Source organism: Scophthalmus maximus, chromosome 5 (genome assembly GCF_022379125.1).
Source record: "Scophthalmus maximus strain ysfricsl-2021 chromosome 5, ASM2237912v1, whole genome shotgun sequence".
NCBI lineage: Eukaryota > Metazoa > Chordata > Actinopteri > Pleuronectiformes > Scophthalmidae > Scophthalmus > Scophthalmus maximus.
Window position 1 is genome coordinate 14,381,625 of NC_061519.1, and position 12,217 is coordinate 14,393,841.

Genomic DNA, 12,217 nt, shown 5'->3' on the forward strand with positions numbered 1-12,217 from the left:
GTATATAAGTGTCTGCTATAATTCAAAAGGATTCTGAGAGGATTCACTGCTGGTTATTTGCGACACACACTCGATGAGATCACAGATCACAGGAGTGTGTGTGCCTTTGATCGTTGCAACAGGGATTGTGTGATAGGATTTCAATTAACAATTATTGTCTCCGCAACATATGACGGTTACTCACTAATCAACGGGCATTTGGTTTACAAGAAAGGCATCGACAACACAAATCTAGGCAGTAAAATGCACAACTGTAGCTAGTAGAACACTGTAACACAATTCAGGAATACTATTACAGGCCAGCAGTCAGCTGGTCTTCTACATCGGCCTACCCATGGAGTACTCGTGAAATAGTCTGTAATCTCACTTAGATTTTGTGGAAAAAAAGACAACCCTCTAGAATACTAGGAAGAGAGAAGTATATATATATTTTAAATCAGTGTTTATAGAAATGGCTGCACAATCCAAGGAATCATGTCAAAAGAACGCTTTTAACATTTTCATATCAGAACAGGCAAAATGCCAACAGTTCAACAGCTCAACAGCCCAACAGCCCAACTTCAACCATACGGTACATTAATGAACATATATTGTATACAAAGTGATTATTTAAGAACTGCTGGCAGCACTGGATGTAAAGAAACGTTGTCATAATCTGGGGATTTGCAGAATTGTCCAATCACAATTGTTGTCTGGAGACAGTGTTGATCCCTTTTCTAATTGTTATGAAATATATATCCAACTATATACAATTATCTATCAAACTATCTCTCTAATTTCTCGAGAGCCATGCACTTCCTTCTGATCCCGACATTTCTTGAATCTCTGAATCACTCTCTGAACTATAAGTGTGTAACAGTATAACAACATGCTTTTTTTAATACAATTGAACAAAAATGTGAGTGCGAAAATGAAAATATACAAATAATAATGAATAAAATATATAAAGCATACATTTAAATGCAATGGGGAAGAGCTAAAATTAAAATAAAATATAACATCTATATTAATATATGACATTTGTTTTCTTATAGCTCTGATTGCTTTTTCTTTTGCTGGATGTCGAATTGGATCAACGTGTTGTCAGTGAATTTACATTTCTGAATATGGAATTGTCACATTATAATAATAAGATCATCATATCATTGATAATCATACAAACAATGTGAGAGTCTTTCTGTGTGCAATCTACCAGGAGACCAAAGAACATACAAACCTCTGTCAGTATATAATTTCAACTTTAAACTTTAGCGTAGATTTTAGCGTGGAATTCAAAATCTGCATGTCTCGACTGGGTGCGTCATGCGTCACGTGACTTCCGTACCACGTGACTCCCGACAACAACAATGGCGGCGCCCTGCGCCACAGCACTGATGGCAAGAGCAGGTAGGTCCTGAGCTCAAAACTCCTATACCCCAGTGAAGGAAGGATGTAGGAAGGATATAGGAGGGTACATTAGTGGCTGCCCGGACCACCCGAGTCCCCGCTCAGAGTAATAACAAATCACTCGTTTAACAAACACGTTAAAACACGACAGCAGCTCTGACATTTTGAAAGTGAAGGGTGGTCGGTGGGTTGTTTAACCAACCGATGTCAGTTTGCTCTGACAGTTTTCTCAAAACCTCCACCTGACTAAAGAAACTAATTTTGTGATCAATTATTTTTGTTAGCTACTGTTACACTCAGAAGCAGGAAACACGAAAACAAAGCATCCGTGATGTGTAGTTACAGTTCACCTTTCTTATTGGTGGTGAAAGACAGGGGACGCTATTGACTGAGAGTTTACCCACTTGGCCTTGAATGTTTGTTCAAGCAGTGGTAAAAAATCAGTTGCCTTCGACGCAGCTCACACAATACGCAAAACAAAAAACGCAAACATATTGTTGCCACACATTATTTCAAAGTTGACAAAAAAGGAAGCACTGTGCCCTTCTTCTAATAATTGTGAGCAGAAGAGCATTGCTAGAGTGAGCCCTCTCCTCTTCACTGTGCTGTCTTCCTTTTCTCCAGGACTGGTCGGTTTCCTGCAGAGAGATTGTCGCCGTCTCCCTGCGTCCCTGCTGTGTCAGCAACATAGACGCTTCTTCTGGAGGAAGTGGAGAAGTTCTCACAATGTGGTTCGCCCGGCTACTGTTCGGCCTGCATATGCAGTGCCCAAGGTACAGGACAGTCCTAAAATTGCACTGAAAAAATGACCACCACCACGTCAAATTATGATTGGATTACAAACCGGCGTCATTGGAATAGATATATGGTTTTCGATGACTTGTCCTCGTCAAGTTGAATCTCTCCCATTAGAATGATGCTATTGTTGGAGGAAAACTCAAAAGTGTTGATGACTCAATATTTCTATTGTACTCAGTTGAAGCAGATCCCCACTTAGTTACCCCAGCTTTCTGTATAGTTTTTTCCAGTCTGCATCAAACACGTTATTGGTGAGCAGGTGAGTTACAGGTGGGAGAGAAAAATAAATGAGGACCAGTGGCACTTGAATTGATTAACACTGCCGGACTGAAACTCTTCTCAATCTTTGAGTTTCATCCTATTATAATGTTTTATAATGTAGGTCATAATGGCTCCTCCTTGAGAAAACAGTATGACTCTTCATATCCTGTCTTTTCCTATCCTCCCTGACTGTAGCACATAGTGCGACCTGACTATGTAGGTACAGGACTGGTCCCAGAGTGGCCCGACTACATCGAGATCATAAACCAAGAGCAGATCGACGGCCTTACCCGAGCGTGTCAGCTTGCCAGACACGTGCTGTTACTGGCCGCACGCAGTCTGAGGGTAAGCGCCTAATCACTGCACTAAGTATTGTATGTGTTTGTTTGTCCTGATAAAAAAACAACAAATGTACTACACTTGTGACCCGCGTTGCTTCCAGGTTGGCATGACAACGGATGAAATAGACTTCATTGTGCACCAGGAGACGATCAAGCACAACGCCTACCCGTCCCCCCTCAGATACGGCGGTTTCCCCAAGTCGGTCTGCACATCTGTGAACAACGTGGTCTGTCATGGCATCCCCGACAGGTAAAAGGTCAAAGACAAATGCTTAACAAACATTTTCATACTTTTTTATCTTATAGTTATTTCCTTCTAAAATGAGATTCTACCAGTGGGGAAGTAAACGCAGCAACTGAGACAATGACTGCGGGTTTGTCAGATTTCTGAGTTTGTTAATGGGAGAAATATCCAGAACATATTCATACAGTAAATTATAATACTATAAATGTTATCCTGTATATTTATTAGGTGATATACAGTATGGACTGTATTATAAAGCATAACCCTGTTATCTTTTGGAATGGGTGTGTCCTACAGTCGACCACTTCAAGATGCCGATATCATCAACATCGATGTGACCGTAAGTTGATAACAGCCTCAACAGACACACGATCGGTCAGAGCAACACCGGCCCTGTCATTGACCTCTGCCTGTTCCTGCTAGGTGTATTTGGATGGTTACCACGGCGACACCTCAGAAACCTTCTTGATCGGCCAGGTGGATGAGGCCGGGCAGCGTCTGGTGGAAACCGCCAGACGCTGCCGAGATGAGGCCATCGCTGCCTGCAAGCCGGGTGCACAGCTCTGCGTTATAGGAAACACTATTAAGTACATGCACGCACGTACGTACAAACACAAAATATACAAAAAAATATTTTTCTCCTCTTCAAAACATTTGTTTTGCTTCTGCCGACAGTGAAATAGCTCGGGCCAATGGCTTCAAAGTTTGTCCTTATTTCATTGGACATGGAATAGGCTCCTACTTCCACTGTCATCCTGAGATCTGGCACCATGGTAAGTTTGGATGATGAACTCATAAACTCATAGACTATTCTAAAAATGGGTCCTCAGAGTGAAGCCAACGCTCAAGTGCCTGAAACCTGTATCCTCTCAAATGACCAGCAGAGGGCGACTACTGGTTGCAAAAAGAATTCTATGAGAAAATGACTATTAAACAAACATTGTCCTGAGGGGTTTACTGTCTCAATCTCTAGTGTCAGGTGTTGTCCAATACAACAATATGCTCATTTAGTAAATTATGGTCCCATTTAGAATAAAATACACAATTAAAGCACTGTGTGATTGACAGCTAGCACCGTCCAATGGCTGCAGGCCGCAGGTGTAGGTGGACATGCAGTGGACGAGCTCTCAGTCAGACTCAGCCCACAATCCTCCAAATATGGTTACTTCTGGTTTCCAAAAAACCCAAGATGGCGCTGGTCTAAAATGCTCAAACTCAAGCCTTCAAAGTGGCAGTTCACAAACGAATGGGTGACGTCACGGTGGGTTGCAAGTTGGTTAAACTGCTGTGTTGTTTTCTGTAAATAAAGCCTGCCTGTCTGAACATAACTTGAAAGGTCAAATCAGAAGCTCTATGGCGCTTTTATGAGTGTTTTTTCCTTTATGACTTGAACAGTTGAGTTGTTTATTTATGTGCATTTGTCAGAAATGTGTGATTTTATGTTTAGTATAATTATGTTTGGATACATTTTGTGTGACACTGTCAAAATAATTGAATTATGAATCTGGAGTGGGTGATTGTGAGCCAGATGACTTCTGGACTTAGAGGCTGGGATATTGAAAACTGAAATAGGAAAATACAAAGACATTAACACAATAAAAATAAATAGCTGAAATGAATTACCCATGTTGCCAAAAATGCTCTTCCTCCTTCCACAATCTTCTCTTTATTTTCAGCTAATGACAATGACATGACCATGGATGAAGGGATGGCTTTCACAATAGGTGAGTGGTATTTGATAATTTTTCCATGCACATAAAGATGCTGCTGTGTGTGTGTGTAGAGGGTGTAGCTGATTTTGTCTGTTCATCTGTAGAGCCTATACTGATGGAGGGGTCTGCAGAGTTCAGAATCCTGAAGGACAAGTGGACTGCCGTGTCTGCAGATGATAAAAGGTAAAAAAAAACGTCTCAGCCCTGCGCTCATGACAGTCATGTGAGCAAAGCACTCTTTCCTCAGCCTATTTAGCTTATCACCGCAGGCATCATTAGCCTATAAAAACTAGTGCTGCAACTAGAGATTATTTCCAATACTGATTAATCTGGCGATTATTTTCTTGATGAACCAAATTAAAATTGGTGGAAAATGTAGATTGTTTCCCAAACATCAAGATGGTGTTTTGTTTTGAAGCTGAAATCGGGGAGTTTTGACTTTTTGTTTCTCAAAAAACACTTCAACCAATTAGTTGATTCATATCAAAATAGTTAATTAAACAATAGTTAATTACCAAAATAACCAATGGTTTTTACATGACATGTTTGTTTGTCATTGACAGTTTCTTTGATTTTAATCAAACGAGATACAGTATGTAAATTAGTGATCTTTAGATGTGATCCATGAGGGTGATATCCATCTGCTCATCTCGCTTTCAAAATGTCTCAGAAAGACAAAAAAAATATACACCAGCATTACTCCAAATGTTGAACTATTTCTTTAAAATCTTACATGCTGTTTAAGATTGAGTCTTTTCTCATTGACATTGGTGCAGGTCGGCTCAGTTTGAACACACGGTGGTCATCACGTCTGCTGGGGTGGATGTTCTCACCAAACTGCCAGAAGAAAGCAACCTGTGACCTGGAGGGATCTAACTCGGTTTCCAGCTCTTAGATTTGTTCAATCCCTTTCGACGGACAGTTCAGTAGACCACATTAGAGTAAATGTGATCAGCGACAGTAAACGGGTAAAATTAACATTAGCAGGGTCTCGGTCTGGATTCTAGAATCATGGAGGCCATGAGTTCAGACTCACCCACCTTATTAATTAAAGACTTTTCACCAAGCAAACACATTTTCTGTTTTTTTTTTTTTATAAAATCACAAAAATAAAATTCCTTGTCATGTTACTGTTCAGTTGAATTGTTGATTATCACCCTTTTATTTGAATGAACTTTTTTGCTAAAAATCAAATTTAGAATTTTTTGTCTAAAATATGCCTGAATCGTCCTTAAAAGTCAAAAGCCTGGCATCAAAGTTGGGTAACTTCATAATCTAATCCTCTATATCCTAACACGCCGTATAATTCTCTATATAATAATGCTACCTTATCATTAAACCCTCTTTATTCCTAGAACTATTACAGAGGTCTTGACCTCGGTCTCCTCATGTCTAGCTGGCGTCCAGAAAACAAACTGCGCGGGTCATGCTCAAGGGGTCTCAAGACATTTTGTGCAATGGAATTTTTTAATCCATTAATGAGGTTAATTTAATTATTTTCTCTTTGTGAAATGGCACGCTGTTAAGTCAAGTATAGCCAGTAGGTGGCAGCACATGATTTACGAAATTGAACCTCCACGTTGGAGGCTTCACATATAGTCATTCCTTCTGACGGGCAGCAGCCCAACACGCAGCATCTGACCATCTACAATTTGTGGTCGGTAATCACGATGATATGGGACACAGCCGTAAACCTCAGCCTGTCTCTTGATGTCAAGTCAACACTGTTAGATTATTCTGGACTAAGGTTAATAATTAATCACTGTTGAAAATCTACGCAGGGGACAGTTTAACAACTAACACATTCACAATAAAAAAAGATCTGCAGAAAGTTGAGACAGACGGCGCAGCTCTGGGTTATAAATTCCGGGCACAACATTTCTCCAATTCCTCTCTACTGTCAATATCTTTCAACTGCAGGTGGATTCAAAAACCAAAAACTTATGTGAGCACATGAGATCACAGCAAATCCACAGCTACCTGGCCACAGCTAACCCCCCCCCCCCCCCAATTGCAGGTTTGTGAATTTGAATAGAAGTCGGTTTGCAGTGTGCATGGTTAGTGATAATGCATGAGTGACTGCTACACACTTTATCTTAATAAAGACTTTTTTTTTTATAAAAACTCAAACAGCCTGCCTGTCTACCGTGGTGTGAGGGTAATGTAAAGTTGGTGTTTTTTATTGTGGTACGATGACTGTAACTAAGTGACGATGCTTCGGCGAGAAAAAAAACCCAGGAGAAATTGGATTCCAGCCGGCAGGAGGGTGTGTTTTCACTTCCTGCCAATGTACTGCTGAGCGTGTGCATCTGTCTGAGCTTGTGTGCGTGAGTGTGTGTGTGTCATGTCAATGCTAGTTCGAGGGTGGGGCAGGAAAGATTTGACAAATAAAGGTGGGCTTGCTAATCTGGGATCTGATCATGACCAGCCAGGAAATGATTCACCTTTTATCATTTCATTTGACTCGGGGCACATAATGATCAGGACTGAATGTACAAATGTATTGAACTGAAATTAGCTTTTAAGTTGTTGTTTTTTTGCAAAAAGCGCGTGTGTGGTGTGTGAATGAGGACACTAGTAGACATTTATTCATTTCATTTCAAACATGACATAAAAATCTGAAGCAAACCATATAAGAGGTTATTGACAAGGAGGCAAAGCAGGAAAGCAGAGGGGCGGACATTAGGGGGAGGGGAGTTGGGTAAGAGGTTACAGGATTTAGGGAGGAGCAGGGAGTGGCGGGGTGAGGTGTTTTGGATTGTTTTCATGAATTCGTTGCCTCCATGTTGGGACTCATTCTCGCTCGCTCCTCTCACTTCTCCCGTGAACCCCTCGCCTGCTTATGTATTCATGCAGCACGGCATCTCGGAGATCTAGTTCAGTGAAATCTGATGAAAGGTTAGGCCATATGCCATGCTGGCAATGTATGAAGGAATTCATACGGCATGCCTTTTTTTCTTTTACTTTTGACATTGTAACTTTTTTTGGAAAATACTATAACTTCCATTATTCAAATGTGTTAAAAAAATCTGACTCTAGTTCAAAGGATTACTATGAAAATGAATTGTCTTGACTCTTGAAATCTGACAACAACGTTAACATTAGCAGCAATGTTGTTGAGTACTGTGTAACTGAATTAGTAGATTAACATGTTGTGTGTCTCTCAAGATTTTGCATTCCAGGAGTGTATATCTGCATCACTGTGTGTGTGTGTGAGGAGAAACTGTGATATATCACACTCACCTGGGACTTTACTGAGGAGCACCACAGGAATTCTCGGTTTCCTTGGTGACCTGTGGAATTATGGCTTTAACAAAGTGATGCATCATTTATAGACGTGTGGAAGCAGATCTGACACACACACACACACACACACAAAGAGCATGTTCTGAATCTAGTATGAGTGAGTTACCCTAGGCCTAAAAAGAAACAGCTGAGTTAGCTACTTGGAATCGAACAATCACTGTAGCAGGACATGTATCTGCAGGCCGATGTTGCGTGAGTAAACACACGGGACATCTCTGCAGTGGAAGGTACTCTTCTTCACAACACTGTAGAAAATTGGAAATGAGGGAAATAACAGACATTTCTATAGCCTTCTCTGTGTCACGTGGCAAGTGAAGCTCTCACCAATATTTGCACAATTCATTTCTGAGATGGGAATGAACTAATACAATAGTTGTCAATATATTTCCTGTAAAATGGTATATGAGCTGTATTCATATGGCGCTTATATAGTGACATTCATCCAGTCATACAGCGCTGCTATCTTGCCCAAGGACACTTCGGCATGTGGGCTGGGGGAAGCAGGGATCAAACCACCGACCCCCTGGTTTGTGGACGACCTCTCGAACTCCTTAGCCACAGACGCTCACAGAACCACAAATGTGAACGTCATGGTGCCGTTGTCATATCAGCAGCTTGAGCGAGCATGAAAATATGATTGTGTCCAGTGGGAGACTTGATTCAGCTTTTGTCAAACAGCTAATAGGATACCAAGAGGTATTGAGGTCAGATGACACTGATTACTGGAATCAGTCCTTAATGAGTCTACAAGGCTTCTTAGCCCATTTACACAAGGGATGTTTTCCAGTATAATTGGGTCACAGCGTATATGTGTGTCACAAGTTATAGTTAATGGGCAGGACTGCGCGTGTGTGTGTGTGTGTGTGTGTGTGTGCGCGTGCCACCAGACTGGTTGACACTTACAAGGTAGAAAACTTTCTCCATTTAACCTCCAGACAGTTTTCATTGTCAGGAATGCCTTTTGTCTTTTTTTTTTTTTTTTAAAAAGTGGAAATATTTCGGAGGAGCGATCTGCGGCTGTCACGTCACAGACAGGCAAAGCTTATCCACACATCCCCTGATTCCCCGGGTGTATCTCTTTGGCTTATGTGTGTCTCTTTGTTCCTCTTGACACCCTACCTGTGTCTCCACAACAGGCTGACTTCCAAAATAAGAGCAGGGGTGCACGTGTGCGTGCGTGGTTGGATGGTATGTGTCGCCCCCCGAGGCAGCTCTGAAAGGTCTCTGATGATTGGTGTTTGTCTGGTGCCGTCGTCCTCTGAGATTCAAACTCACTGTGTTTGGACCTGAGAAAAAACGGTTATACAAAAGCAATATACCTTTAAGCTGTGTGTGTGTGTGTGTGTGTGTGTGTGTGTGTGTGTGTGTGTGCATACGTGTGTGTAGACATTTGGCCGCAATCAGATAAACTTGAAAGGCGAATGGGTGTGTTGTTTCTTCATTCATCTGGAACCCCCCCCCCCATCCAAAATCTCATCTTCTTTGATCTACTTCAATAAAATTTCACCAAAACAAAAGACTGCAGAGACAGAGCTCACACAATGCCAATAACACTGATATCACTGATGATATGCTATGCAATTCTACAACGTGATGTATGTATCTATATGAGAGTAGCCTATCCTGAGAGGACAGAGAATCAAATGAGCAACGAGCATCACATTTAGTAATCAGATCCTTCATACAGACCATAGTTATTTTCAACAGTGGCAAATGAGCTGTGTGTGTGTGTGTGTGTGTGTGTGTGTGTGTGTTCCACGAAGCAGAGTTAACAGGGAAGAGTTATCTCTACCTTATATCACACTACACATCATAGAAATCTTTAAACGATTTTTCAGGTATATATTCCTTGTAATACTTTGCCATTGAATCCAGCTGCTACACTTTCACATATGGGTGCTGCTGTACCTTCCTTCTACAATTTGCCACTGAGCTGCTTTACTGGGGCAACTTGGACTTAACTTTCTCTCTCAGCGAATGGGGAGAGTTATATTTACGACCTGGCCCATATTCTTTCTCAGCTTGTCCTGAGATTGTTTCCTCCACTTTCGCTCTTGTTGCCTGGTCAACTTTGCAGCTTTTGAAATTAAATGAATGTTTTATAATCCGAGACAAATGATTGTCGCCGAACTGAATCTCTCAGGGGGAACCACCCCCCCGAGCAGAACAGACTGAAAGTGAACTTGAGGTTCGCTAACATCTTTTTGAAAGCACAACACACCTGGGCCCACCAGCAACCAGGGCCCCTCCCATAACTACTGCCATCTCATGTTACATCCTCTGGCCAGGGCTGGGACACACACACGCACACTGCTTATTCACGAGGTAAATGTACAAAAGGGGGGATTGCAATTATCCCGAGGGTGTTACAGCACTGCTGGACAATAGAAGACACCAGTTACTCCTTATTGATTGTAACAAACACACTCAATAAGATGGGTACATGATCTATTACAGCTGGCATTGTGTTTGAGTGTGTGTGTTCATGTTTTAACCATGAGGGTAAAAGTTCTACTGAGACATAGGATCAATACTGTGAATATGAGATTCCACGCAGGAGAATGTGAATTAGACGTTTGTCCCCACAATGTCACCTGATCGCTAACTGATCCCTCTTTCTTTCGGTGTTACAGTACACGACACACACAGCACCACTCACCGCCCCTACCCGGTTCACCCTTTATGTTCATGTCAGAGATCCCTTCTCTTGAACGAAGGCATTCAAAATCATGATTTTCACGAGTATCACACACACACACACACACACACACACTCACGTTTGATTGCAGCCATGCTGAGAGAGCCACATTTTTTCAAAATGTCAAACTGTTCCTTCCTCTTCAGACTCAAAAGGCCGACTGTAACTTGAGAGGAGCTCATTCAGCCGGACTCATTAATCCTCCCCCTGCACTAGGTTGTTGTTCAAGACATTCTGGGTTTTCAGCTGATTACGGCTTCTTCACATTTTATTCTATCAATGTACATTTTGTCTACCTCTTCTTATTGTTCTGTATTTAAATACTTTTTTATTGAATGGAGTTTCCCAAATTTCCCAGTAGAAGTTTTTCACACGGTTGTTCTGGTAAAACCTGTGGGACAATACAACATCTTGAATCTTGAATCCATTTGTCCGATCTGAATCACATGGATTACCTCTGCGACGAGCCGCTGTTGACATATTAACAGGCTTACATAACACATAGAGCTCAGGGAAAGTGCGACGCACTGGTGTGTCGCGGTTGTGTAAGCTCCTGAGTATGGAGTTCAATTTGATTGTGAAACTGATTGTGCATGCATGAGTGTGAGTCTGTATATGACTATCCCAAGGCTACATGTTTCTACACTGTCATAAACACACACACACACACACACACACACACACACACACACACACACACACACACACACACACACACACACACGCACACACACACACACACACACACACACACCTGGCCACACCCTCAGGTGAGTGTGCGTTTGTTCTCCCAGGTGTGTGTGTACCTGTAGCGGTAGCTTTAAGAACAAATATGGGGCTGTGGCTCGGGCGAGTCCAGGCGCTGCATTTTCAACATGCATGTGTGTCAGAGAAAAATGCTTTCACCGTTATTCCTCTGCCTCAGCACACCAGGAGAGTTTGGTCTTTTTTGTTCCCATTATGTTGTAACACTGTCCATGTTGTACACAGGCCCAATACGCTTGACTCATTTCTTAATTCTGACTAAAGTTAATTCCAATAATTTACACCACTTATACAGTTTAGACACTTAAACTGTATATAGAGTATTGTAGTTTATATATACATATTGTCCTACAGTGAATATATGAACACATATTGTAGTATAATCAACATGTTTTTACATACTCCTTTTTTTTTACAGCCTTCTTATACATTTTTACATTTCTGTCTGTATATATTTATATTCTTGGTTGGAGCAACTGTAACGAAACCCAATTTCCCCCCATGGTTCAATACAGTATTTCCGATTCTGATTAGTATTCTGATCAGGAAAGTTATGCTTGTTTTGCTAAAGATTGAGTAAAATCATGAATCGTTGATTATTAAGGATTAATCACTGACTTTGGTTTCAAATGGTTACAGCAAGCTTATTGGTTTATTTAACAGCCTTTTCTCACGTATCTTATCACTATGTATTATATCTTCAGAA

At 41.3% G+C, this 12,217-nt stretch overlaps 1 protein-coding gene across 2 annotated transcripts; it reads left to right on the plus strand.

Moving 5' to 3' along the window:
• The first annotated feature begins 183 nt into the window (after positions 1-183).
• On the plus strand, positions 184-5,813 carry metap1d (methionyl aminopeptidase type 1D (mitochondrial)). 2 transcript variants are annotated; one of them, XM_047331961.1, is made up of 10 exons: positions 184-571; positions 2,011-2,159; positions 2,641-2,790; positions 2,888-3,036; positions 3,328-3,370; positions 3,454-3,617; positions 3,706-3,803; positions 4,707-4,754; positions 4,847-4,925; positions 5,519-5,813. In XM_047331961.1, the coding sequence occupies exons 1-10, from the start codon at positions 520-522 to the stop codon at positions 5,601-5,603; spliced, it is 1,017 nt and encodes a 338-aa protein (XP_047187917.1). In that variant the 5' UTR covers positions 184-519; the 3' UTR covers positions 5,604-5,813. The 2 variants fall into 2 exon arrangements, with proteins under 2 accessions (XP_047187917.1, XP_035490233.2); XM_035634340.2 differs by lacking the exon at positions 184-571 and adding an exon at positions 1,246-1,386.
• The last annotated feature ends 6,404 nt before the right edge of the window (positions 5,814-12,217 follow it).

Coding starts and splice junctions, on each gene's coding strand:
- metap1d (XM_047331961.1), top strand. CDS start 520: ATGCCAACAGTTCAACAGCTCAACAGCCCAACAGCCCAACTTCAACCA. Junction 3,037..3,327: donor TGTCATGGCATCCCCGACAG/GTAAAAGGTCAA, acceptor TGTGTCCTACAG/TCGACCACTTCAAGATGCCG. Junction 4,755..4,846: donor AGGGATGGCTTTCACAATAG/GTGAGTGGTATT, acceptor GTTCATCTGTAG/AGCCTATACTGATGGAGGGG.